The sequence below is a fragment of the Onychostruthus taczanowskii genome, unplaced genomic scaffold (assembly GCF_017590055.1).
Source record: "Onychostruthus taczanowskii isolate IOZ18803 unplaced genomic scaffold, ASM1759005v1 scaffold30, whole genome shotgun sequence".
NCBI lineage: Eukaryota > Metazoa > Chordata > Aves > Passeriformes > Passeridae > Onychostruthus > Onychostruthus taczanowskii.
The window spans coordinates 6,618,401-6,646,335 of NW_024500350.1; the positions used below are offsets into that span (position 1 = coordinate 6,618,401).

General features: G+C 45.8%; 1 protein-coding gene across 5 annotated transcripts; it reads right to left on the reverse strand.

The window, feature by feature from the left end:
• Nucleotides 1-611: 611 nt before the first annotated feature.
• On the reverse strand, nucleotides 612-27,718 carry LOC121338332 (ATP-binding cassette sub-family A member 9-like). Of its 5 annotated transcripts, XM_041409206.1 has the most exons (40): nucleotides 27,148-27,716; nucleotides 26,797-26,895; nucleotides 24,992-25,101; nucleotides 24,328-24,544; nucleotides 23,747-23,905; nucleotides 23,426-23,526; nucleotides 22,975-23,201; nucleotides 22,382-22,520; nucleotides 21,834-22,019; nucleotides 20,661-20,808; nucleotides 20,026-20,197; nucleotides 19,286-19,341; nucleotides 18,781-18,891; nucleotides 17,765-17,940; nucleotides 17,358-17,477; nucleotides 16,568-16,706; nucleotides 16,368-16,458; nucleotides 15,928-16,067; nucleotides 15,247-15,366; nucleotides 14,488-14,683; nucleotides 12,902-13,068; nucleotides 12,065-12,192; nucleotides 11,573-11,710; nucleotides 10,960-11,073; nucleotides 10,457-10,618; nucleotides 9,997-10,107; nucleotides 9,228-9,362; nucleotides 8,023-8,091; nucleotides 7,553-7,644; nucleotides 7,000-7,120; nucleotides 6,564-6,681; nucleotides 5,992-6,083; nucleotides 4,843-5,015; nucleotides 4,233-4,308; nucleotides 3,885-3,979; nucleotides 2,430-2,549; nucleotides 2,127-2,267; nucleotides 1,803-1,882; nucleotides 1,668-1,723; nucleotides 612-1,132 (listed from the first exon to the last, which is right to left on the reverse strand). In XM_041409206.1, the coding sequence occupies exons 3-40, from the start codon at nucleotides 25,091-25,093 to the stop codon at nucleotides 1,034-1,036; spliced, it is 4,887 nt and encodes a 1,628-aa protein (XP_041265140.1). In that variant the 5' UTR covers nucleotides 25,094-25,101; nucleotides 26,797-26,895; nucleotides 27,148-27,716; the 3' UTR covers nucleotides 612-1,033. The 5 variants fall into 5 exon arrangements, with proteins under 5 accessions (XP_041265140.1, XP_041265139.1, XP_041265141.1 ...); XM_041409205.1 differs by lacking the exon at nucleotides 26,797-26,895; XM_041409207.1 differs by lacking the exons at nucleotides 612-1,132; nucleotides 1,668-1,723; nucleotides 26,797-26,895 and having other exon boundaries at nucleotides 1,840-1,980; nucleotides 27,148-27,717.
• Nucleotides 27,719-27,935: the final 217 nt, after the last annotated feature.

Sequence of the window (27,935 nt, forward strand, 5' to 3'; positions counted from 1 at the left end):
ACTGCCTGGAGAGAACTGAGTATTTTCTGGGACAGTTTTAACCTTTGCAAATGAGCTGGGCACAGGGATAAAAGGGCAGAAGTCATTGAATAATTAGGGTTGGGAGGGACCATTAAAGGTCACCCAATCCAACCCCTCTGCAGTGAGCATGGTCACTTTTAACTAGACCAGGTTATTCCAAACCAAATCCAACCTGGCTTTGAATGTTTCCAGGGATGGGACAGCCACAGCTCCTCTGAGCACCCTGTGCAGGGTCTCACCTTCCTCTCAGGGAAGATTTTTTCCCAATATTCAATCTAAACCTGCTCTCTGTCTGCTTGAAACCATTCCCCCTTGTCCCACCACTCCATGCCCCTGTAAAAAGCCCCTCTCCAGCTCGCTTTAGCTGCTGGAAGGAATCCCTGGAGCCTTCTCTGCTCCACCTGGGTGGTTTCCAGGGGAAGGACCAACAACTACTGGCCCCAGAGTGGAGGGAGGGCAGGGCTGAGCATTTGCTGAGCCAGATAAACATCTCCCTGCTCTCTGCAGCATCCCCATCCCCAGGGAGGCAGCTGGAGCTGTTCCTCAGGGTCCCCAGCAATGATGACAGATGAGGATGGAACTGCAGATTGTTCTACAGAGACATTTATTGGAAGGGTATGAAAATGGAGTGCAAATTCCAGTCAGAACACGTTGTAGGCAGAGTCCCAGACATGGGTGGGAGAGGAACCCAGGAGAGCAGAGCATGTCCAGACTCCCTGATGCACCCAGATCCAGAGAGATTTCATTCCTAGGGATGGATTAGGACCTTTCTTTCTGCAAAGCCTTCAGTCCTCCTGCTTCACCCTGCCTGGCTTGCCAGGAGCTCTCACCAGGGTAGGCACTATTGGATCAGCTTTGGAAGTGCAGCTTGGAGCAGGGCTGAGAGCCCTGCAGAGTGCAGGTAGAACACCTTCTGTGTCAGAGAGGAGCCTGTTTCCCTCTCTGTGGTACACTGAGAGAGGCAGTAAATATGTGCAGTTTGGTTAATACAGAGCAGTGCATAAATGAGCATTTAACAGTCCTCCTGCTGCAGCTGTTTCCAGTCAAAAGTCCCATCCAAAGTCAGATCAAAATTGTCCTTTTCCTGCTCTCGGGAGAGCTCCAGAAACACCTGAAATGGGCAAGGTAATCCTTGTGTTATTTCTCTGTGATGCTCCTTTGCAGGCGGCACAGCCCTGCAGCCCTGGGAGAGATGTGGAGAGGCTTTTTGGGAGCAGGAGCTGAGCCTCCTGTGCTCCATGAAGAAACCAGACAGGCATCCCCTGCTGCAGGTATTTCCATACAGGTTTTCCCCACCAGTGGATTGACTTAAACATGACTCATCTTTGCTTCCAGCTTTGTACAATAAATAATCTGCTGTTTCCAGGGCACCCAGAGGGGCTGAGCATGGGCAGCTCCCTCCTTGGTTGTGTGCCTTCCCTGACCAAATGGGGTCTGAGGCTTCAGCCAGACTTGTTCCCACCAGGAAAAATCCCAGCAGTAAAAAAGCCAAACCATTTTCCACCACTTTGCCAGTAGAGAACCCCTCACCCACCAGCCTCAGGCAGTTTTTTGGTGGAGCTGCCTTTTGCCACTGCACCAGCCTGGGTTTGGCTGCAGCTTTTGTCCCTGCTCCTGCCTTTACAGCACAAATAAAATTCACCTGCCTGAGACAGAGTATTCAAAGAGAAGCTGTACTCCTCGAGGCTGCAGCTTCGTTTGGCTGTGGAGAAATGAGAAGAGGGTTGAAAATGAGCAGCTGCTGTTCTGCCTTTTTCAAAAGTCCCCTGATTTTCTCTTACCTTCCTCCAGCTTGGAGAAGGACTGGGACAGGGGCAGGGCATCTCTCATTGGGACCTTGTAGACAAGCAAAGAGGGGAACCTCGAGGAAACAGGAGAAAAGGTGATTCTTGCTCTGTATGGAAGTTCTGGGGTCAAACCTTTATGGGTGTCCTGCTGCTGGGATCACAGGAGGGCTGGCTGTGGTGACATTATAAATCAGATCCCCCTACAGAGAGCTGTTCATCCCTCTCCAGCTGTGTCTGGCCAGCCCACCAGGGATGTTTTCAGGGATGAGGCAGTGTTGAAACCACTCAACCACTCCTCATCCCACATTTTGCAGTTACCTCTCCTGGCGGGCTGCTCCCGGGAAAATCTTCAGAACCTCAGCATGCAGAGCATCAGAGCTTTCTGCATCCTTGACCTTGATTTCCAGGAGATATCCTTTGCCAAACTTGTTCTTCAGGTACTGGATGGAGCCAATGCACCTGCAGGGCAGGGAGGCACGGAGATGACAGTGAAATCATTGTCACCTCGGCCTCTGCTCCTTCCTGAGAAGGAAACCACGGCACGTTTCATGGCACCCGTGGCAGGGGAGGCTGGAGGAGCGGCCTGGGCGAGCTGCAGCTCTGCCAGGCACTGTCACCCACCGGAGCTGCCCGGACACCAGGATGGCCACACGGTCACACACGGCCTCTGCCTCCTCCATGTGGTGCGTGCTCAGGATGGCTCCTGACTCCTTGCTTTGCAGGGCACCCCGGATTGTTCTCCTGAGGATCAGAGTGAAAAGAAAATTGTCCGGGGTTGGCTATATGATGCTTTTATCCCCAGTCGTCTTGTTCTGTTTATGCTGAATAGTAAGCTTTGCACATTTAACGCTTGTTCCAGAGAGTTCAGGGGGAGGAAGAAGCGCACAGTTTGTTTTCAGACCCTGCACTCGCTCCTCCACATTCCTGCTCCTGGATTGTGCGGGACAGAGTTCTCCTTGGCTTTTAGTTAGTTTTAGCTATCTGAGCCACAGAAGTTCCATGGACTGTGGTCTTTTTTCCTTTTCTTGCACCTGTTTAAACCTGCTCTGGCCTGAGCACCAGCAGAGCACCAGCAGCTCACAGCTGTGCTGCCGGGCCGGGCCTGGGCTGCGGCATTTCCAGGGACTGATCAGAGACTGAGTGAGCCGAGCTACAGCCCACAGAGGGGACCTGTCTGAGTTTGTCATCTCTTTTGGAGCAGTAAGAGGTTTTATTTAATATTGTTTGGGTTCTATTTTTTAGTGAACAGGTTTTTTCTCGCTTTTCTCCAAGGAGGTGTTTTCTCCTGAACCGGTTGGGGGGAGGGCCCAATTTAATCTGCTTTTCTAGGGACCCCTTTGGGGTTCTCTCCCAAATCTGCCCTGGACCAGGACAAAAATATAAAACAAAGTCTAACACTCCCTAGAAATATCATTGTTCTCTGTCCGTCCAAATGTCTTTCCCCTAAAATGAGAATAAAATTTTCACATGGAGCAACTTTGGATTAATGAGCACATGGTAATGCTTTGAAATAATGACAAAAAATACTTTTGATTTGAGTCTCTTTATGAATTCTCCCAAATCCCATTTAGGACTGCCCTAAATCTTGCAAAAAGGATGAAGGTAAAATAGTTTTTCTCTCTCCTTGCTCATCCCTGAGCTAGAGACAGACAAGAAATATATTTTCCAACAGAACCATTGCAACGTGAGGGACAGCACCATTTGTGGATGGGGTAAAACCCTTTCCGTGTAATTTTTAAATATCTCCTTTTGGCTTCCCATCCCTTTCCCATGCTGGTGGCCCTGTGCCCACAGTGGGAACACCATTTCAGTGTAGTGGTTTTGGTTTGCTAATTTGAGATTTCTCCAATGTTGAGATTGTCTGGCTAATGTACTAATGAGTGTGGTGGGTTCAGTGCGGGCTAATTACTAATGCACTCACTTCCTGCTGTGAGGTGGGATTATGAGAAAGGCAAAGCAGCCTCAAAACTTTAAAAGGGTACAAAGAAAAATGTGTGAACAGTAACTAAAAGAAAGAGTAAAAAGAATCAGAATAAAACTTTCAGAACACTTCTCTCTATAGTTTTTCCTGCTCACCAGACACAGCGCTGCCCGTTGGGATCCATGCCGGTGGAGGGCTCGTCCAGGAGCAGCACGGAGGGGTTGCCCAGCAAGGACAGTGCCACACACAGCTGTGACACAGAGAAGGGACTCAGCCAAACCTCCTGGCACTGTGCCCACACACAGCTGTGGACAGCACCTCCTCCTTTATGGGAATTCTGATTTATGAAATGCGGGTTTGGGAAAGGCTCATTTCCATCACCCCACCCTGCACGAGGCTCTCCAGGGTAGCTCAGGGCACAGTTTGGTCCCTCCACTCAGAAAGAGGAGTTTTAATTAGTGTTTGAGCATTGCAGTGCTTATTATAGGTGACCCAAAACACACCTTTCTGGTTATCCCAGGAGGTAATTTTCTGACTTTTTTGTTTAAGTAGTCTTGAAGCTGCAGAGCATTCACAATTCTGTGGGGAAAATGAAAAAAGAACATTTTTATTGTTCCAAATCAATACTCTCATCAGGTGTTCCCAAAATGACAAGAAAAAGGAATTTTTCCCCCCTTGCTCTTGACTCCTGCTTGTTTTCATTAAACATTTATTGTGTTACTAAAATGCAGTGACTATTTGAAACAGAGTGCACTGAGTAAGCCACAAGCTCTTTTCTAAACCCATCACCAGTGTCAACAGCATTACAAATCCATTCCCCTTGCCAGTGTCAGCTCAGCACCCTTTCTTGTGATGCCAAACTCTAACCTCAGAGATTTCCGAAAAGCTGCCTAAAGATAACATTCTTAAAAGGGCATTAGTGGTGAATTTATCCCCACCAAACACACTTAGGAAAATTGGAGGTTTTCTTTTCACTAAATCACAGCACAACAGCACTTTTGCAGCTGAGTCTCCTGCGTTTATCTCCAGGTTTCCTCTGTGAATTTCGCCTCTCTGGTCCCCTCCCCGAGGCTGAGGGGTGGAACTTGGAGCATGCCCACCCTCCCTGTGTACCTGTGCACAGCAGCAGCCGTGTCCTCCGGGTGCAGCCCCTTCACGGCCGCGTAGACCCTCAGGTGCTGCTGCGGGGTGAGCTCCAGCCACAGGGGGTTCTCCTGGGGGCAGCACCCCAGGAATGCAGGAGCCTGCTCCAGGGAGCCGCCTCCATCTCCCCTCTTCATCAGCACCTGCACAACCAGGCTGGGCATTGTCCTCTCACACAGCCTTGCCCAGTACAAGGCTGGGCTGGGGTTTTTCGGGAGCAGGGTGGGAATACTGGGATGTGCTCCTTGGGCTTTTATGGCAGCATCAGCCTCAGCACATGGCTGAGGCAGTTGGAAGATGGCAACAGCTCATGTACAGCCAGCAGCAACCAAAGATTTCTTTGTTACAGAGCATATTAAAAACTTTCTAGCCAACAGCATATTGCTAAAGCTTACAGGCAATTGTTCTGGGCAATCACTAAAAGCACACGTACACCTGCTTCACACAGTGCTGGCTTGTCTGCTCTCTATTAACAATACACAATACTCCAGTATTAAGCTTAAAACCTACTATAAACCTTAAAACCTTCTACCTTTATACTCTAAAAGCCCCAGTTCATATGTTAGGCATATTTTTCTGCAGTCTGAAGGTCTATCTTGGCCAAGCCTAAAACTCAAGCTATTGCTTCATGTCCTTGCTTGCTGTACTGTTGTAACTTTTCTACTTGCAGACTCTGCAGCTGCAGCAGAGTCTGAGTTCTCTACTCTTTCTGTTTCTGAGGTCTGCTGTCACAGCTTTCTGAAAGTCTTCTTACTTTTACTATTTTTCCCACCCAAGGGGTGGTTCAGGGGAGATTATGGGGTTTAGGTGAGGAAAAGATGGTAATCAGGGCAGATGCAGCAGCTTATAAAAATTAGAAGTAGCTCACCATCACCTTATTAATACATTATTTAATTTAATAGCATGATGAACTCGATGCACCAGCTTATGAAAATTAGAAGTAGCTCAACATAACCTTATTAATTCATTAATACATTATTTAATTTAATATCATGATGAACCCTGATCACTATTAATGCTCTGACAAAAACTGCAGCCTTGATAAAAACGACAGCTTAGCCTAGGTGCAAGGTTTGGTTTTTTGTCATGGACCCATCCCTTGCCCCAGGTGTCTCCTACCTGCCCAGCAGTCAGGGTTGTCTCTCCAGTGATCATTTTGATAGTTGTGCTTTTCCCAGCTCCGTTGGGCCCCAGAAGTCCTAACACTTCTCCTGCAATCAATACATAGAATTTCTTAAGACTATTTCCAATTCAAGAAATATATCATAAATATACAAGAATAATCATAAATATATCATAACTATACAAGAAATATATCAATATATACAGTCCCATAAAAGAAAAAATAGAAAAGGCAGCATACTAATATCAAAGATCATATAAAATAAATTGTTTTATTGTATAAAATACACACTCAAAGAGCCCATAAGATTACAACTTAAACTGATGCTGTGAATTGCTTCCAGGAGCCACTGCTAAAGTGGTCCCCTCTCCGCAGGATTTTTATTTTATCTTTATTTTCAATAATGGACAGTCACAGGCCATTAATAGGATGCACAAATAACACATCAAGCCCAGACTGAAGGTGTTTTCACAACGGAACAAACAGATTTGATCTCTCTGTCCTTGCTCAGGTAACTGAGAATTAACTGGGTCCAACACAGGTCTGGCAGGACAGTCCCAGTTCTCACCTTTTTTAACACAGAAAGAAAGGTTTTTGGTGGCTGTTTTCTTCTTCTTCTTAAAAAGTGAGCCAGCTTGCTTTATTTTATATTCCTTGCACAGATTGCTGACTATAATGACTGATTTCTGAAAGTGAGGAGGAAAGAGCAAGATTAATTTATTATCTTGGCTAGCATCAATCCTTCAGTAATTTTTTTTCCATTAAAAAAGGCAGAAAACCTTCTGAAGATCTTTGTTTTATAGTTTACCACAAATATGAGGTGCAACAGGACACTTTATTGCCCTGGTTCCTTTAAAGAGCTTTCTTCTCCTCAGGGAACACACACTTTTGGAATTTTGATTTTCCCAGTGAGAACAACACAGCCAGAGCCCTGAGCTGCAGTGGTTTGTGTTTTACCAGGTAGAAAAATCAAACAAAGCAAGAAGGACAACACTCAGGGGTACCTCCTCCTGACTGGGAGCCACCACAGCATTTCTCACTGCTTCCCTTTCAGCTCTGACATCTTCATCTTCCTCCTCAAGCTCCTTGGGGTGCTGCTGGCTGCTTTCTTTCCTTGGGGAAATCCTGAAAACCCACCAGGTTTAGCTTAGGATTTTGTTCTTTACTTCTGTTCTCTACCAGTGCATTTTGGATAAACCAAGAGGGAATTTCTCCGGGATTGAATTTATACAATTGTAATGATTACTATTAAAATCATCATCGTTATTGTTATTGTTGGGGATGGTGATGATAATGATGGTGTTTATACTCTTTTTTACCAAAAAAAGAAGCTGGTCCATCCCACAGCACAGGCAACATCCTGTGGAGGCACTACGTAACTTAAAAGCTGTTTTATATATCACACCACTGCAGTATTTAAGGGGCTATTGAAGTCATGAAAAGATCACCAGTATTAAAAAAAAAATATTTAAAAATAGGGACGCAAATGCAATGTTTTCAAGAGAAGCAGTGGGATAGGAGTTTAGATCTCATACGTGCATGTGTGTTTATACAAACCTAAATATGGGGTCCCGTCTCAGCACTGCTTTTCCATATTTTAACTCCAAAAAGCGAAGAAGAAGAATGAACAACACAGAATGGATGTAAGGCTGGAAAACAGAGGTTGCCACATTAACAACCTTGCCTTTCCTCCCACCACAGCTGGCACTGAGGTGGTGGCAGTGCTATTAAATATCTGGGGGAAACAGAATATGTGAAAATGGCCCAACACTTAAATTAATGGTAATCAACACTGCAGAAAATCCTAAGGGCAGAAAAACCCCAATTCATAAAATAACAGGACAGCAGGAGGTGATCTGGGCTTATTTCATTTTGCTTTCCCCATTTCAAAGGTGTGAAATTATTCTAGCACATAGGGTAACATGTATCCAGACCCACCCACATCCTCCTCCTGCATCCTCATACCTGAGGACGGGCTTTAGGAGACCCACATTCCTAAACAAAAGCAATGTTAAATGTTTTCTTACTGCAAAGACAGCAATCAGTGCATGACTGCGTGGAGCCGATCTAAATCGCTCAGCGTCCCCCATGAAAATCTGTAAGAATAAAAAAAAACAAACAAACCTTAATGAAGAAGTGTAATTCTTTAGTAACATTCTGGTTAATGCAGTAAGATTCAGAAATGCTTTGGAAATCTGCAAAACTTCTGATTTGCCCCAGATGAACAGATGAGCAGATACAGATGTTTGGCTTTGGGAGCCCTGGTCCTACACCAGAACATGTCACAGCTCTCAGTGCACAGACCAGACTCTCCTTCCAGATGTCCTGTCCCAGGACAACATCTCTGCTTTGGGTCCCAGTGGAGAAGGGGTGAGTGGGACAGGACAGAGGAGACTTCACCCCTCAGTAATTTATCATTTATCAAGAGTGCTGCACATATCTGGGGGGTTTTGTTGAATTCTCAGCTGACTTTCCACCACCCCTATCAGCTGACATGGAGTAAAGGCCCTTGTGAGCATTCTAAATTTTAACCCAGGTTTTTTTCCAAGACAGATCCATGGCTTCAGATTTTCTCTTAGGATTGGTCAAGCCAAGTTGATTGACTTTATGTTGCTCCATCCTTGGCATTGTCCAAGGCCAGCTTGGATGTGGCTTGGAGCAACGTGGGCTAGTGGGGGGGGTGTCCCCTGACATGGCAGGGGGTGGAACGAAATGAGCTTTAAGGTGCTTTCCAAACCAAACCATTCCAGGATTCCATTCTATGACTCTGCATGGAAGGAATTAAGAATTTTTACCTAATCTGAAGTCACAGATGCACAAAAAGTCACCCCCAGCCCTAAGGAGCAGCTGGGAAATGAGATCTGAGCTGAAAGAGTTGCTTAACAACACACTCTGGAAAATCCCACCCAGGATCAGCCTTCCCAGACTGCAGCGTGCAGTTACTACCAGACTTTGGGGCAGTTACCCCCAGATTTGGGTGCAGTTACCCCCAGATTTGGGGCAGTTACCCCCAGATTTGGGTGCAGTTACCCCCAAACTTTGGGGCAGTAACCCCCAGATTTTGGTGGAGTTACCATCAGACTTTGGGTGCAGTTACCGCCAGACTTTGGGGCAGTTACACCAAGACTTTGGTGCAGTTGCCCCCAGATTTGGGTGCAGTTACTCCCAGACTTTGGTCATGAGGACCCAGGGTTGTGTTTCAGGCCTCTCCTTGCCCAGAAGCACCACTCACGTGGGAGTCAATCCCAAAATCGATCACCAGCCCCATCAGGGGGTACACAGGAACCAGGAGGGACAGAACGCAGAGGGAGATGGGCTGGCCCAGGTGGTCGATGATTCTCCCGATGAAAACAGAAATAAAGCACACCTGAAAATAAAACAAGAGGGTGACTCAGCTGATGGGAAGGGTTACTCACTACTCCTTAAAACTGTGTGGGTCTAGCTCTGCAATTTCCTGTTGCATTTATAAAAATGGACAAAATATTGAGGAAGATGAGAGAGAGAGAGGGCTCAGGAGATGCTCAGCTGTCTCTGTCTGAGGGTTGGCTGCTGCTTTGGGCCAGATGGGGAGACTTCCTCCCAGGGACAGGGCTGCTTCAGGCAGAAAAGTCAAACATGGGATCACATCCTCTTCATTCCCATCCCAATTCATGGCAATAATCCACTTCCTTCCAGGTCAGGATTGGATGATGAGTGTCTAGCCTGATGGGTCCTGTCCCAACACTTTACATCTCTTGGATGTGGGGTGTCAAGTAGAATGATAAATTCATTTTTTGTCTCCATTCCTGCACCAGTTCAGGTTGGATCCAGGTATTCCCCCATGTCACAGCAGGATTGTGGCAACAGAACACGATGACACAAATCTAATACAGAATTGGCTGCTATGACTCACACCCAGATTTATGCTCCACATCTCTGCCTGTTGTTTTGACATCTAGCTCATCCTCAAGATCTCAGAATGTCTGCAACCCCTGCAGTGCATTATCCAACCATGCGCTCACCACTATCAGGATGAAAGACCAAAGGCCACAGCTCCATCCTTTGCGAGAGTTGAAGGAGATCAGGTAGATTAAGAGAACGAGGGAAATCCCATAACCCAACATCCCTGTGACCTGCAGGGAAAAAAGGAGAAAATTTTGTTGGAGAAAATGGAGTGAGGTAAACCACCAGAAACCCATCTATAGCAAAGGGGAGCAGTGGAAATGATCACACAGTAAGATCAGGGCATTTAGAAATTACCACAATTTTACTCTGAGGTGTAAAGGAATACATTAAGGCAAGATTTATTGCCTTTTACTTCCAGCTGGAGAAATCCAAGGGATAGGAGGTGAAACAAGGTCACTAAGAGGACCAAGAGTGTTCCAGCACCATCTGCACCCACAGTGTCTCAGCTGCTCACACACAAAATATTCTCCCTCAATCCCTTCCAAGCAAACCAGTAAGGACCAGAATGGGATGTACCAGCAAGAAGGTGATGCCAGAAATCTTGTTTCTCAGGGCAAACTGGAGCCCAAACATGGAGAAGAGCAGGATCCAGCAGAGTGGGATGTCCACCAGTGCCTGGCCACACCAGTAGGCCGAGGGAAAGAGCCCCGAGATCCTCAGCTGGGCATGAGCTCCTGCCTGGGAAAGCAAAGTTTTAAAGGGTAGTTTATTGCCTGTGCCTGGTTGGCCAACTGCACCCATGGGAATGGCCCCAGGAAATGAAAAGGGAATCAAAACTGTCACCGTTGTGATTCTAGGGTAAAATTCAACCTCCTTTTGTCTTTCAATATTTTGTGCTGGCTGCAAAAACTTCTCATGGATCAAAACACCCCAAGCTGCCAATGAGGGCTGGGCTCAGTTACCTCAGAGGTTTTTTCCAGCCTAAATGATTCCATAGTTCTGTACTCAAACATCCTTCTGGCAGTGCAATTGTGATCCCTTCTGCCCGGCCCAAACCTGCTCCATTCCAAGGAATTTACCTTGCAGTCCTGTGTGTAGCCCATGGCAAAGTGAGGAGGAAAACCAGGGAATAACAGCAGCATATAAATGAGGTACATGGTCATAATAAAATCCCAGTATTCTGCATTGACCAGCTGAAAACAGAAGAACAAAGCAATTGTGGAAAATGTCTACAATTCATTTTACCATTCATTTTACTGCGTTCCTCATGGATTACAGGGCAGTATGAACAAAAAGAGGGATTTGAAACCAAATTTGGGAAGGTTTTCTGAAAGCAGAGCCATGCAAAGTGCTTGCTGGTGAGGAGAGATGGGTGGTGCAAGTCCCACTCCTCCATCCCAGACTTGTGGGGAGCTCTCTCTTCCATCAGCTGATGGGCCAAAGATTGAATAACATGCTGGAGAGAATAAGGAACCTCCTGGAGAAACCCTCCCAGCCACCCTCTCCCCCCAGCAGCCCTTGAGACCCACGTGGGAAAAATCTGGTTTTCCTGAAGTCGAACGTGGTGGTTCCAGAGGCACGGTGAAGAAAGATGGATTTACATGTTCAGACTGCCCTACAAGGCTTCCCATTAAAATCTGATGAATTAGTGAGACCTTAAATGGTTTTCTGACAGCTTCTGGCTTCACTTACAGAGAAGAAGGGGTGGCTCCAGACCTGGATGTGCCTGGTGGAGTTGAGGGATCTCAGCAGGGCGTTGCTGATGACATTCACCAGCACTGGGAAGCAATTGACAGCCTCCAAGTGGCACAGCACGGTGAACCTGTAGCTCTTCAAAGAGCAGGGAAACAAGGTGAGAACTCCTGGCTTTTCTCATCTGCAGGGAAGCAGTAGAAAAGGAGCACACCAGGAAAATCCAGCCCTGAAATAGCTTTGCTTATGCCTTGTTTGCTAAAAAAACAAATTATGAGGTATTGGAACTGTGCTAAAAATGTACATTTTGAGGTGGAAGGTCAGGGAGATAAGGTCTCCCCTAGCATGGACTTTACTGCTCAAAACAGTTCCTAATTTTCATACCTTACAAAAAGTCAACAGGGCCATCCCACAGGGAGAGCTGATGGAGGTGCCTTGCTTAATTATTCAATTGTTGTGAGCAGACTGGAAGGAGAGGAGAAGAATCCTCACCTGACCTTGGCGGAACACTTGTAGAGCGCCGTTGTGTTCTAGCTCCTCTGTGATATTTTCCTCCTTTGCTATTTCCACTGTAATATCCTGGCTCTGGAGCAGATGGATTAAGTCGTCAATGTCTGTGCCTGGTGTGAGGACCAAAAACAGAGGAATTATAACTGGAAAACAAAAGAGTCTTTGACAATTTTATTTTTATTTTTAAATCCATTACCACCAAACAAAAAACGAAGAAATCTAATAACTGTGGGGATCAGCCAGCACATGTGTGCTGGATCATTGCACATTAGTTTTTGGGAAGTTAATGGATTTCAGATTGAATTTTTGTATTGTCCTTTTTTTCCCCTAGCCTCTCCTGAAGTGCTACAAAATGAATTTTCATTTGGGCCCGTATGATGAAGATACCAGTGTCATTCTCTGGCTGAATAACATGAAATAACATCCACTCAAGGGAATGTTGAAGGTGAAACTCTGGAAGCAGCCCATTAATTTGACTCAGCATGAGTGAGCCTGGAGTGTGATGCCTGCTTTGAAAATCCCACACTCTGAAATTGCTTGGATAGAGACCTGGATTTGTGGCAGGGACAGAACCCTGTCCCCACCTTATCTCACCTGCTCTGATACCTTTCTGCACATCTCTCACCAGGGTCTCACTGTGGCTGAAGCCACAGTAGGTTTCCCCCAGAGCCCTCTAAAGACAATCCCTCCTCCCTGGTTAAAGCCTTCATCCCCCCTTGGATCCTCCACATCTTCACCCATCTGCTCTGTCCTGTGTTTTCCTTTGGAACAGCAAGAACCCAGAACTGGGAAGGATGGGGAGAAGCTTCTTCCCCTCACCTGTGTGGTTGTAGACCAGGAGGGTGGTGGTCTCCAGGTAGGATTTCCTCCCCAGGGGCAGGAAGTAGCGTGCAGGAGAGAGCTGCCAGGTACTCACACTCTGCCAGCCAGCCACCACGCACAGTTGCAACACCAGAGGAAGCAGAAAAACCACATAGAGCAGCAAACTGCGTTAAGAAAGAGATGAATAAACACTCTGAAAAGAGATATTCAGCAGAAGTGCCTGCAGAATGCATTTGTGTGCTGGAAATGGTGGATGATATTCAGATTACCCAAAGCTCTGTGAAAAACTTTTGCAATTTTCATAGAATCACAGAATATCCTGACTTGGAAGGGACCCACAGAGATCCAGCTCATGGCCCTGACATCCCAACAATCCCACCCTGGGCATCCCTGGGAGTTGCGTCCAAACTCTCCTGGAGTTCTGACAGCCTTGGGGCAGTGCCCATCCCTGGGCAGTGCCCAGCACCCTCTGGGGGAGCAACCTTTCCCAAAATCCAGCCTAACCCTCCCCTGGCACAGCTCCAGCCGTTCCCTCAGGCCTTGTCACCAATGACCAGAGAGAATTTTATTTCCAGAATTCTCAAACTTTGATCATTCACCAAATGATTCAAAATGTAGCAGGGAGAGAACCTCAAGTCCAGACTGCTCAACTTTTTTGGGCTATGAAATGCCTTTCAGACTTCCTTTAGATACAAGTTTCTCATAAATCTGCATCTCTCTTTGTGCCCGACCAGGAACTCCAGCTTGAACACCAGCGGGGCCAAATGAGTTCAAACACTGGCAACATGAGAGAATTAAAAAAAAAAAAAAAAAAAAAAGAAGAAAAAAAGAAAAAGAAAAAGCAGAGGAAGCCTGAAAGCACTCTCTGTACACACTGACTTATTTTAAAACTTCCTCTATTTGACATAACAGTATTTCTAAATGATTCTTTTCTTTGGAAAGAAAATGGGTTTCTCTTGCATAAATTATTCATCATAGAAATGAAAATGCACAAAAGGGAGATTTTGTGTTACTGGCACTGGAAAGAAAAAACCTTCCCCTCCTCTGAGTGCAGATGACCAAGATCATTCCTAGCCAAGACCTCATATCAATTAATCCAAACTCATGGAAACAGGGGTGTGGAAGTTGTCCCTCCTGGTGTGACCGTGTCCACCTCCAGACCTCCAGGAGATAACCCTGTAGCAATGGATTTGAACAGCTTGGGCTGTGGTGTGCTCCAGCCAAACCACTTTTGGTTCTTGTCAGAGCCCTCTGGAATTCATCAAGGTTACACAAGGACATAAATTGTGCTAAGTTAAGAAAGAAGAGGCAGAGAAACAAAATGCCAAGACCACAAGAACTAGATAAAGGCTGTGAAAAAAGTGAAAGTCTGTGAAGCACTGGACTGTAACCAACCACATATCCTGAAAAGTGAAGAGTGCATGGACAAGGTAGAGGCACCAATCAAGAAATGTGTGATTAGTGTGTGTAGGGTTAGAATGTATAAACAGAGCACAATGTAAACAATAAAGTGGCTTCTGGTTAATCACACTGGTTAGCTGTGCAGGAGTCCTGCTCTCCTGCAGAACCCCCTTGGGACTTACATGGACCGCAGGTTCTTCACCGAGCTCTTGAGCTTCAAGAAGTGCGCCCGTGCCATAGCAGAGACCTGCTGCCTCCAGAGGGCCAGGCCCTGCACTGATGCCATCCCAGTGTCCGAGAGCAGCAGGGAGCCTGACCTGGCCTCCTCAGGGCATCCTGGTCCTGCTTCTCCCCACTCCTCCCCAGGGACGTGCTCATCTGCAGAGAGTTTCCAGGTGCACATTTATGTCTAAGATTATAGAATGCAGGGTGCCCCTGGTGTAGGGAGTGATTGGCACCTGACTCCATTGATTCAGAATGCTGAACAATTGCTTTATTAAACTAAACTATATTACATGAATACTATACTGTATTAAAGAGATACTACACTACAAAAATACTGAAGAATACTAAAGAAAAACCTGTGACTGTCTGAGACAGCCAGGACACAGCTTTGAGTGACTGGCCAAGGAAACAAAACAATCCTCAGCAAAATCCAACTGACAAATCCCTTCAGGTAAACAATCTCCATTACACATTCCAAATGAGCAAAAACAACAGGAGCAGAGAATAGAGATAAGAATTGTTTTCTCTTTCTCTGAGGTTCCTTGCTGCGATTCCCAGGAAATGTCCTTGGGAAGTTGTGCCTGCCTGCCCTCTATGAAGAGAGCTGTGGCTGCATAAGGCCAGCTTCTAAGTGGGGATTCATGAAAGTTTAAGTGGCACCTTTGGAGGTTACTGCAGAGGAACTGATCTCTTTGGCTGTGGGTTGTAAATTGTACCTTTTTGATTGTCCGTGGCTTCTCCCTCCAGCCTCAGGAACACGTCCTCCAGGGTTGTCATGCTGACTCCATAGTTGATAATTCCCTGCTCAGAGCAGCTGTCGAGGCCACTGAACAGATCTGGAGGACAGAGATAAAACAAAGGCATAAGCACAGATACCCAGATCACTCTGGCTCAGCTGAGCCAGCCTGACTGGAGCATCTGCCAGAGAACTGCCAGGACAAAGGTGTGGAGGAACACAAAACTGCCAAAGCCATCCCTCATAGAAGGTGTTCTTCTGCTTAGCAACAACATTTCAGACTGGTTTCACCCTCTGTGGGATGGTCAGGCTGAAGTGATGGGCACGGTGGGTGAGAAATGGGCACGGAGCAGAGCAGGTTGTGTGGGGTTGTCTCTGATCTCTGTCTCTTCATTTAGCAGAAAGAGAACTGAACTCTCAGAAGCACACGTGGCCAAGTTTACCCTGCAGGGCTTGTCACTACAAACAGTAGAAAAGTATTTGTTGCTCAATTTGATCTTAAATGTATGATAAAATTGTTGGGAAAACCCAAACTGCGATGGTTTTGAAGTTCTGATGTTACTCCTGTTAAATATCTCCCTTTGCATTTCTCCTTCCACACATTTTCTTTTTTTTTTTTTTTTCTCTATGAATAATCCTCAATTATTTTCATATACTTTACCTGGGAATTTATTAACGTTTTCTAAAGGCAGTTTGTATCTCAGTTCATACTGGGTGTGTCCTGAGAACATGGCATTGGGGATGTACCATTTCACCAGGGATGTCACATTCTCCAGGTCACAAGACTCACTGACATGGATCCTGTTTGTGAAAAAAACCACAGATGCTTAGGTTTGGAATAAAAAAAACCAAATCCACCCAGACAAACTTTATCCACCATTTTATGGATGCATAAAAAGAAAACTCCAATATTCTTCATTCATTCCCTGCTCTGGATTAACTAATCCCAGCCCTAAATCTTACTGCTGTTTCAGTTAAAGGAGCTGGATTTTAATGCAGGTAATTTGTTTGTTTTGACGACATATGCTCTAGGGTTTCATTAATTCTGCTGTCCCCTTGTACTTGCACATTACCAGGTATTGCTGTGGCTTAAGGAGATACCTTAAATGATAGCAAATCCCCCATTTTTTCTTCAGGAACAGAGAAGAGCCAACACACTTCAGCCTCCCGTGCGAGATAAAAGCCTTGCGGTCTGGAGAAAGGAAAAGCCAAAGGAATTTCTAGTGCAGAGCAGCCACTGCCATCTTTTGGGGCTTTGTGCCACAGGGTTATCCCACAGGGATGCCCCAGGCAGAGCTCACCCGCCAGGATGTCAGCCTCGTCCATGAACTGGGTGCTGAACAGGATCACCCGCCCCACCCGCTGCTCCCGCAGGAGGCTCCACACCCGGTGCCTGGAGAGAGGATCCAGCCCCGCCGTGGGCTCGTCCAGGAACAGAACCTGCAGGGACGAGGGGATCAGACATTCCCCATGGTCACTCCTGAGCCGAGAATGACACAGGGATAGTGAGAGGCAGTACTGTAGAAAAAGCAAAGAAGGTTTTATTCAAGAGACCCGCGCGGTTTAAATAGAGTGATACGATGGATCCTGTTTGATTGGCTAACTAACAAAAACACCTTCCTCGCACACCGTCCTTGAGAAGAACAGAAAGATGAAGTAGAAAAACACCACCTGCAGATTGTTTATACTTAACAAGTTATCACATCCTTACAACTCCCTGAAAGTTCTCACAAGCCGCTGTGAGAAGTGCTTGCCGTTTCTCTCTCTGTCCCACAGCATCCACACCCATTGCCGGAGCAGGGGCATGGCTTTGGGGTTTGGGGTTCTGAAGGCAAGGGACCCTGGGCATCTTTCAGACAAGGGCAGCTGTTCTGGGGACTCTCAGAGGTCAGGTAACTCTGTCTGCTTCAAAACTCTGCTGGCGAGGTGGGTTATGAATTTAAAAAAACAAAAGAAATTAAGAAATTTACTCATTCTAATTATAAGCACTTTAAAAATGTCTGAAATCCTGGAGCCAAATACATGCCCAAGGTTTCAATTATGCTGGACCTGAGTGTTTCCTACGTCACTGAGCCACGCCTGCTGCTTTACCTGGGGGTTTCCAAGCATGGCTATTCCAATGGATAACTTCCTTTTCTGACCACCACTCAGTTTTTCAGCTTGAGTGTCTTGAATGTTGCTGATATCCAACAGTTCCAGAATCTTTTGCACCTAGAACAGCACAAGGATGTCCATTCTCAGCAGCTATTGTCCTTCCATCCTTTATTAGGGTAGATTTAGATTTAAATTAGCCATCAGAAGGAAATTATTCCTTTTGAGGGTGGGCAGGCCCTGGCATAGGCTGCCAGAGAAGTTGTGGCTGCCCCTGGATCCCTGGAAGTGTCCAAGGCCAGGTTGGGTGGGGCTTGGAGCTTCAATTTTCAGAAGATCCAGGTGGATTCTCTGAGCTTCCCAGTGCAAAAGGAGCCTCTGTGGAATGGTGGGCAACAGACTCTCACCTCTTGCTCCACCGCTTTGGACTTGATGCCCTTGATTTCCGCAAAGGTTTTCAGGTTTTCTTTCACCGTCAGGACCTCAAACTGCGTGTTGAACTGCGGGCAAATCCCGGTCATCCCCCTGATCTCCTCCCTGTCTCCCATTTCAGACAGTTTGTAGTTGTATATGGTGGCAGAGCCTGTTCATGGGGATAAATGGGTGTCTTAGGCTGGAAATGCAAAATGTGGCTGGGGGTTTTGTTCCATCCCCATCTGTCAGAGCTGGGGCAGTTCTCTGCTGTTCACTGGGCAGGTTCCTTTATCTCTTCACAACCCATCCTCCCTCCAGGAGATCTCTGCTGTTCGTGGACCAGAAATTATTAATTCTCTTCTGTTCATGGCCAGGGAGTGTCCCTGCATGGCTGATCAAATTCCATCATCCCATGGGGAGATGCTCCGCCCAGGGCAGGAGCCAAGCATTCCTACCTGGATACAATCTGAGCCTGGAACAGCACAGCAGCCTTTGCCCACTGCATTCCCAGAGGAGCAGCTTTCTCCTGCCCTGCATTCCCAGAGGGAGAGCAGGCCCATCTCCAGCAGCCCTGGAGCTTCAGAGGAAAACTGCAGCCTTGTGCAGGATCCCTGCTCCAGCAGAACCACAGCTGGCACTGCAGGAGGGCTGAGCCCCCATGGGATGGGACTGTGCCACCACCCTGACACACAGGGGGCAGCTTCTGTTCTCACTCTGGCAGGATTGTTTTGTATTACTGCATTTTTATTTTTATATTTTCTTTTAATTTTTTTTTATTTTTTCCTAGTAAAGAACTGTTATTCCTGCTCCCATATGTTTGCCTGAGAGCCCCTTAATTTCAGAATTATAATAATTCAGAGGGAGGGGGTTTACATTTTCTGTTTCAAGGGAGGATCCTGCCTTCCTTAGCAGACACCTGGCTTTTCAAACCAAGACAATGGGATGAGGGGGAATGAAGTGAGCTTTAGAGCTTTTGGGTCAAGGCCACCCCACCCCAGCCTGCTCCTACCTTCTGAAGGGAAGCTGAGCCCGCTGAGCACGTTCAGCAGCGTTGTCTTTCCAGCCCCGCTGTGGCCCAGCAAGGCAGTGATCTGACCCTCATAAATGTTTAAAGACAGACCTAAAACAAAAATAACAATCAAGTCTGGGGAGAAATGAGGTTTGAATTGCTTTCCCTCACTGCCAAAGGCAGGGGAAGTCAAAAAGTACAAGAATTAAGTGATAATAATTAGCCACAAGAGTGCTGAGTGGGGTAAAGATCTGCAAACATTTAAAGGCATAAGGAGTTGGTCTGTATTTAGAAGAAAATATAGAAATAAAACAATTTTTAAAAATTAAAATATTTCTTCTCTTTAGTCTTATTAAAAACAGCAAATCAGTAAAAACTGAGCAAAATAGTGATCAGTCATATCAATTAACATTTGACATAAATTTTCAAGCAATGCAAGTGGATTTTTTCATTGACTGACTGTTTGCATTGTATTTAGCAGGAATCAATCTCCCAGCTTTCATACCTCTTAGAGCTTCTGTCTTCTTGTCCTTCTTGTAGGCTTTTTTAATATTGTGGAGCCTAAAAGGAAGGTAAGGAGGTTATTATTTGGGGATTTCTATAAATGCTTTTCCCTGCTGCCCTTTTACATTTTTATGGACCTTAAATTACAATGACAGAAATGGCATGAAGAAAATAAAAGGTGCTGGGAAATAAAGCTGAGATTTACAGGTTTGACAGGCTCTGTGCCTAGGTGTGAACATCCCAACCTGGCACCAAAAATGGGGCACCAAGACTGGCAAAGACGAGGCCAAGCCCATTGCAACATTTTCGCAATGGGTTACCCTCTTCATTCTCCCCTTTTGTCCCTAAAGGACATTGAAAGTCCACTAGAAAAACAACAACAACAACAACAAACCAAACCAACAAACAAACCAGAAAAAAACCCAAAAAACCACAAACAACAAACTAACAAACAAACTTCACAACAAAACAAAACAAACCAAACAAACAAAAAAAACCCCCAAAACAACTAAAAAAAAACCAGAAAAAAACCCCACCCAGTTATTTTAAAATCTAAATTTACCTAAATCCCACCTTTAGTGACCAGTCTGAATTATCTTTTTATCTCTAATTTTTCTCTGTGAAAAAAAATGTTTTGCAAGAGCCTCACAAACGTGAAAACAGCCTAGAAAAGTCCAACCCAAGCTGGTGGAAGGAGTGGGGAGCCCTAAAGCAGACACAAGCAATCCCTTCTCTCTGAACCTGATGGCCTCCTTCCCCAGGAATTCGGGGGGCACAGGCTCCACATGGTCCCCAAGGAGCTCCTCAGGGTTTGCTGTGGCTCTGGGCACGTCCCTGGTGGAGCCTCTCCTGCTCCTCATCCAGTACGAGGCCTTCAGGAAGAACAAAGGAGGGGCTGGGATCCCATGTTTGCCTGCCAGGAAAGCAAAAAGATGGCCTGACATCAACCAAAGGCACAGCCAAGACACCGTCCTAGACTAAACTTTTAGGAGTTTCAAATAAGTGCAACATTGGTGCTTTTTTCCAGTCAACCCCCCGCCAGGTTTGGAGCAGAAGTAGAGGAGACAAGAAGGGTGGCTCCAGGGAATTACATCATGAATTCAGTGCTTTTTGTAATGAATTAAAGTATTGTCCTACATGTTATTACACTACAATCTCATAATTAGAAAGAAAAAATATTAAATAAAAAAGTTAAATACTTTGTTGTCATTGACTCTCTGAATCTGATGGGTGCCAGAAACAGAAAAGTCACGCCATGACATCATAAATTTCTTTTAGTCCAAACCTTATTTTGTTTGAGTCCAAGAAAGGAGCAGCTCATCATTTCCTTGATATAGCCCATGCAATCCCTGTAAATAAAAATAAATCATTCCTACCTGGCATAATTTTGTCAAAATACAGAGCCAGCAGCATGTACAAGACTGAGTCAAACACCAGCAGTATGTAGGTTGAAAATAAAAAGTATGCTTCCTCCATAAGGTTGGAAAAGGAGAAACCTATTCCATATTTCTCTAAATCAAAAATCTGAAATAAAAGAGGAAGAAGAACAAATTTCAGGCTGGAAAAATATGCAGATGCCACCAAACCATGGATGCAACTCTGTTTCTTAACCCAGAAATCATCTGCAGTACTGACCAACTGTTCTTATTTTCTTTCTAAAGAGGAAAGGGAGTGAATTTACACCATGCAGAGATCTTAATGCTTTAATTCAGAATTTTCCAGAACAATCCAGAAACAGAAGAAAAGATCAGATTTTTAGAGGAGATCAGTTAAAAAAAAAACCTGATATGGACACCCTTTATGTGACAGTCATGACAAAAATGTTATAATTTACATAATCATTGATTTAACCATATGGCAAATTAACAAAGTCAGTCCCTTTTGCTGCTGCTGCAGAAATGTCCTCTCCCAGGCAGATTTTTTTTAAAATATATATCAAGAAATATTAGATTACCAGAGCTAGCAAGAGCTGTGCAGATATGACTAATGGAAAACTGGGCACTGGCACAGATTTCTGCAGGGTGGGGATGGAGGAAGGGCAGGGATGGAGGAAGGATGGGGATGGAGGAAGGGCAGGGATGGAGGAAGGATGGGGATGGAGGAAGGGCAGGGATGGAGGAAGGATGGGGATGGAGGAAGGGCAGCAGCAGCAGGAATCCAGAGCTGCATTTGCACAGTCCCTGCTGCCAGGAGCAGGGGAGTGGCTGGGCAGCCAAGGATGCTGTCCCTGATGTCCCCAAGGATAATGGGGCTGTTGTGTGCAGGATGGGGCCATGTGGAAGCTGCAGACGTGCACAGCAGCAGATTTTTGTGCCAAGGGCCCTGCTTGTGTCTGCATTCAGCTGCTTTTGAAGCAGGGGAATGGGATGGGGGAGTTGGAGCCCCTCTGTGCTGCCCAGCACAGCTCAGCTCACCTGGGGCTTTCAAACAGGCTGTGCAGAGGAAGGGGAAATGCCTGGGTGCTTTCCAGCTGGATTTTTGAGCTAAGGGCAGGAATTCCTCCACCAACAGGGGAAGGAAGGTTCAGCTGCAGGGTGGTGCCCCCGTACCTTGGCAATGCCAGTGTTGAAAGCAAAAGGACACATGAGACCAAGGAACCACTTCAGTGGCTTGGGGACTTCTTCTATCAGCACTGCCAGGCTCAGGAACCCGAAGATAAAGATGATGAGGAAGCCAATGGAGCTGACAAGCTTGGAGGTCCTTAAGAGGGAGCAGAGCATGAAAACCAGGTGGATCTGTAAGGACAGAACTTTTCTTCAACCACTGAAAGAAATAATTATTCTTAACAGCAGCACTTCCATCTGACAGGAACCAGATTTCAGGTCAGATTTCTGCTAAGCTGAGTCTGCATAATAAAATCTACTAAAGCCCTTCTTAGTGGGTTGACCCGAGTTTCAAACTGGGCCTTTTGTAGCCAAACAAGAGCCTGTCAGCCCTTCAGGCTGCAAATCAAATCTCTGCTGCTGACCTAGAAAAGCCACTCAGACGTTTCAGCCAGCGTGGCCCACAAAGCTCCTGAGCACAAAGGCTCGCTTAGGTTCATCGACAGGGTAATAAATCATGTGGGGAGGAAATCCGGCTTTAAAGCCTGACTTACACATGCCAGGCCATAGAGGAAGAACAGGAGTGAGACTGCAGGGAAGCTGCTGGCGTAGAAGCGCTCGCGCAGCACCAGGGCCGTCAGCAGGCAGGACAAGATCAGCACATAGAGGGAGTACAGCAAACTCCAGGACAGCCTGGGGAGGGAAAGGTGCCTTCAGCCCTGGGGGTAATGACCAGCTCTGCTTACAACTTCATCTGCACGTCACAAGCGTTTAAATGGAAATATTAATTATTTCCTGTGGCAATAATTTCTCTTTCGCATCCTCAGAACAGAGAGGTGATCCAGATTAGGAGGAAATGCCCCAGGGAGCAGAGGACACCCCTGCCGTGCTCAACCCTCTGGATGAGAAACTGAACAAAAGCAGTGATCAATTAATATTTGACATGAATTTTCAAGCAATGCAAGTATGTTTTTTCACTGACTGACTGAAATATTTGCACAACTGTGTTTCCTTGTCTCTACCAGGAATCAATCCCACAGAGTGCTGAAGAAAAGTTAAAAACCCCTTTAACTCATTAACTGGCTTCTCAAGTGCCCAGGAACAGACTAATTTTTGGCAAACATATTCCAGTTAAAAAAGAGCTCACCAAAATGCAATCTCCTGCAGGCCCATGGTCTTCATCAATTCTTTGAGCTGCTTCTTTTCTCGTGTGACATTCCTTGATAAGAAATACATGAAGGGGAAAAAGCACATCACGATAACGACCATGAAGAAGCTGTACTCCAGGCTGATGGAGAAGAAGATGCTCTGGGACTTCATTCTAGCACCAGCAATGGACTCCATTTCTTCCCAAACAGAATGATTTGTCACGATCTAAAGGAATGTAAGGTCAACAGATCAGTGTTTTGCTTATTTTCTGCGTGAGATGCATTTATACAGGGAATATTCTGCTTCATCCTCCCTGGATTAAGTTTTAAAAGCAGCTTTATTTTCTGACAAAGCCATCCCTTGCTATTACCACAGCAGAGTTTGCCTTTCTTATATTATATTTAAAATATAAAAAAGGATGTCTCAGTCAGTTCCTAAATTGGATTTACCTCTATAATGGCAGCATCAATGCTGGACTGCAGGGACAGGAAGCCTTTGTACCAGTACCTTGGGCTCTCACAGCTCTTCCAGGAGAAGTCATGGCAGCTGTCTGCAAGGCAAAGGGCATCACACTAATGAAAAGGAATTAATTTTCATTATTGTAATGACAAGAATACACTGGCACTGTGGGAATCTCTTCAAATGGACAATGACAAGAAAAAAACCCCAAACCACCCACACCCACAATTCATTCCAGCACTTAACAAATGTGGATTATTCCCACCCTGTCCACACCAGGCAACCACCCTGAAATTCTCATTCTGTATTACCTATGTATCCAATGACTTCATTGGGAATAATCACATGTGTGGTAGGAAACCTGAGGTGGTAGGAGAAGTTGTCCTTAAATACAACTCCTATGGTTTCCCTATTTGAAATCCAGGCTTTCTCCATGGCTCTCTCATTATCCACTTCCTTTAGTTTTATACCTGTGGAGTGTCAGAAAAATATTGCCATGAGATTTTGTGAGTCTGGAAATGCGTCCAGAGGCATTGAGGGAATGTTCTGCTTTCCCAGCACTGCAGCTCCTCCTTTTCTCTCTGGCCAGGGAGGCAGCTCTAAATACTTCAGACTTTACCAGCTGAGAAGAAATGCACCTCAAAAGAATGGTTTTTAATGTGTTTTAAAAGTATTAGGGAATATTAGGTAAGGCAGAGCTTTCCAGTTCAGAAGGGCACACTGACCTCACATGTAGTTTAAATCCTAGAGAAGAAATACTTGTGAAAATGGAGGATTTAGGATGAATTTTAAGCCATCTCCTGATCAAAGACGCTGGAGAACTCCTACAACACAGCACATGCACAACGGGTGCAATAATGACAAAATCCAGCATTTAAAAAGCAAAACCCACCCGACATGACAGAGCTGGAGGCCACTTTGTTCATGATGTGCCTCGTGGTGGCCGTGGCGGGGGTGAAAGTGACGGTGGCCCCGGTGGCATTGAAGGCAGGGTCATCCAGGTGGCCCAGGTGCTCGGCGGGCACCTCGGGGTGCCGGGTTTGTATCATGAATATGGACGAGGACACGATGAACACCAGGGCCAGGAAGAGCAGGGACAGAAGCCACTCCTACACCAGGGAGAGCAGGCAGGAGAATTTCATGGCAGCATAAAAGCAGGTTCGTTGTGGGATTAAAATGTGAACAAGAGGAATTCAGTCTTTTTGGGATTAAAATGTAAATAAGAGGGACTCGCTCACACCCATTTCTTAGGTGGGGATGAAGAGATTCTGCATTGTGCCCATCATCTGCTCCAAGAGCCCATCTGTGCCCTCATTTGTCACAAGCCAGACATAAATATCACCATAAAAAAAAAAAAAAAAATCAAGTCTACCAGACATAAATATCACCATTAAAAAAAAAAAATCAAGTCTCCAAGTCTTCATTGCCAGTCAGGCTTCTCAAAAGTATTTTAAGTTCTAATTTTACCCAAATAAGTTGGTGTCTAGGGGCATGCAGGGATTGGCCACTCTAAGTAGTTAACTACTATTTTGGTTTTATTTTTAATTTTTTCTTACCTGAAAGCTCTGCATCTTCATCCTCCACTTGATCAGGACATTTTTCCATAAGAGAATTTTAATTTGCTGGAAAACACTTATATTCCTCTGGACTGTCTTCATCTTTGAACCTGGAGACAATTTCTTTTCGGAAATTGCTTTCAAATACAACAAAAGCCAAACCAGCAGCAACTGGTTTTATTTGCACAGTCCTTGCAGATGTGCAGTGAAACTTTTTCTCCCTTTTTACAGCAAGAATGAGCTGAAGAAACTCAGATGTTGTGTGCTGAGCACAACCACCCCCGCAGCACAGGGTCCAAGAGACCTCATCACCTTCAACACACACCAACCCCACAGCTCAGCAGCAAATGCTGAAAAAAATCTGAATTTCAGGCTTCCATGCTTCAGCATGGGGAATTTGGGAGGAGTTCATAATTTATTGATGAAATAAAAAAGGGACTATCACATTACATGACCTAATTGGCTTGGGTGGGCTCAATATCCAAGAAAAAACAGCAATATAGTAAATTAAAATCCCTAAAAGCTTTTTGCTTGCAATTTTGATGTGTTATAGGCTCAACACCAAGAAGTGTTGAGCAACTGCTGGCGGTGGTGTGAGCTGAGCTCTTGTGGAAAACAGCATCTGCTGAAGGGAACTCAGAGCCATGAGAGAGCAAGTTCTTGGAAGTGCGTGGGAGAGATGTCACTGGCAGGTTATTAATGAAAAATGAGATAAAACTGAGTGGCCACGAGCATGCACTGATGTGTTACTCCAACAGACAGGGCAGAATCCTCAAAATGACATGGTCCAAGCAAAACAAGGATTATTTTGCCTGGTTAATGCTGGTGGTGGGAACTGAAAGTAAAGCATAAAGCTGCCTGTCAAATTTTTGCAGATGAGACGTGTGCTTTTAACCATCCATAAAATATCCATGAGGACCTGTAATGAGCAAAAGGATTCAGTAGCTCCATGTAAAAGAGCTCTGCTCACATGGCCAAACTGCTCTGCTGTCACATCTAGAGCTAAAATCTGCTTTTCAACAAAATCCTGATCTTCCCTAAGTGATTCTCAGGTAGAAAAATCGGAGCTGTTACAGACCTAATCCCTTCAAGCCTTCCTGTCATAAGGAAGGAAGATTTACACTGTCCTGTTCCCCTGGGGGACAATGCCTCCTGGTGCTGACAGGCAAGACAGAGTTTATCTTCTTCCAGATACTTGTATTCAGCCCTCAGAGGCTGAATCTCTGGGTGTGATGAGACAGCAGGCACTGGAATGCTGGAAAAGCAGCTGCAACAAATGAGCTGCAAACACTTGCCCTGGCTTTTGTCATCTCTAAACAGAGTTTTTCCTCACTGATGGTCTCCCTAAACTCAGGTGTATAAAAATGTCAATTTAGCCTGTGTAATAACCTCTAGACTTCCTTGAAGAAACTATGGGTTTAAACTTGCTATTATATGGTTGCTTTTTCACCCCACAGAAGTGAGGATTAGGACATTGTGTGCCACCTGTGCACATCTCCACCTCTGCCACGGGGTTTGTGTCACAGCTAAAGCCCCTTGCCAGGAGGTTCTGAGAGTCCCATGGAATAACCTCAGCAGGCTGATATGCCCAGGAGATCCTGGGGTGAAGAGTGGCACACCAGGAGCTCATCCTGGACATGCCACATGTCCCTCATGTGGTAATCCCTCAGTGCCCCCTGCCTGTGTTGCTGCAGGGTTTGGGCAGCTGGGGGAAATGTGGCACAACTGATTTCTTTGCTCCTGTGCTATTTCAGGATGAATTTTTTAGAGCACAAATGGACAGAACTTTTAAATTCAAACTTTACCTTACATTGAAGGTAGGGAAAGAAATCTGCCCCTCGTATATGCTGGATCATTTAAAATACTGAACTAAAGCTGCTGCTTCCTTGTGGTGCTGAAAAACACTAGAAATAAACCTCTGCCATAAGCTGAGCTCCATTTGTGTGTTATTTCATCTCAGAGTAAGGTTTAAAAGACTCTGTTGCCTTTAAACACCCCTAAGCTTGACTCAACCTATTAGAAAGATGCCCCGTGCCCCACCCCCTGTTGTACCTGCCCTCACCTGCTGTTATTAGCAGCATTATCATTTACTGGGGCTTTCATGCCTTCAAAATAACATTTGCTATTTAGGCTTAGGAAGAATGCTTCAGCCTTACCTCAGCAGGAAGGTTTGAGAAGAATCCAGAGCCTGTCCTGGAGGAGCAGAGGTGCTGAGCCTCCCTGGGCTGGACTGGCTGACTGTCCCGGAGAATCCCAGCTCTCCTTTGTCGTTTTTTCCCCCTCAGGCACTTCTGCAAAAGACATTCCTCATACCATGGGTTCTTTTATTCCCTGGCTTCCTTCTCCTTCCTCCCTGGCAGAGCTCCAGCTTTATTTGTGTCAGAAGAAGCACACAGAGCACATCGCTGTTGAGGCGCTGGATGCCTTGTCCGAAAAATTAACTCAGGACATTCTTGACTGATGGCCAAGAGAAGAAAAACAAGCCCCACAACAAAGCACACAAAAATCCTTTCTCTGGCAAACTCTGCTGTGTTTCTCAGTGTAGCAAGAGGGGCTGAAGTCACAGTACTGGAAGGGGAGGACAAAAGATGGCAAACTATTCCCGTGGCATCAGCCACAGAGCAGGAGCAGCAGAGAAGTGCTGCCTCCTGGAAAGCAACAGCTCTTCCAGCTAAAAAACATCTTGGAAAGGTTGAAATAAACGTCTCCTGACTAAGCCTGCACTTCTAAAGGGGATGGGTTTGGTTTCAGCCCAGGCTCTGGAGCGTGGCTGCCCAAAGCAGCATCCCCAGAATCATCAGGGCTGAGGGACCCAGGGTGGGAGGGAGCCTGAGCAGCTGGGACAGAGGCAGGGCTTGGAAAAGTGGAGCAGCTGGCTTTGCTTCCTTCTGCTCTGCCTAGCAGGATAAAAGCACCCCTAAGATTTAAACCCCATTCAGATGTG

Excerpts from the sequence above, each read along its gene's own strand:
- LOC121338332 (XM_041409205.1), bottom strand. The coding sequence starts at position 25,093 with ATGAAGACAGTCCAGAGGAATATAAGTGTTTTCCAGCAAATTAAAATT. Across the intron at positions 15,367-15,927 it reads AAACGTTAATAAATTCCCAG|ATCTGTTCAGTGGCCTCGAC; the intron begins GTAAAGTATATG and ends TCTGTCCTCCAG. Across the intron at positions 4,309-4,842 it reads ACGGCTGCTGCTGTGCACAG|AATTGTGAATGCTCTGCAGC; the intron begins GTACACAGGGAG and ends TTTTCCCCACAG.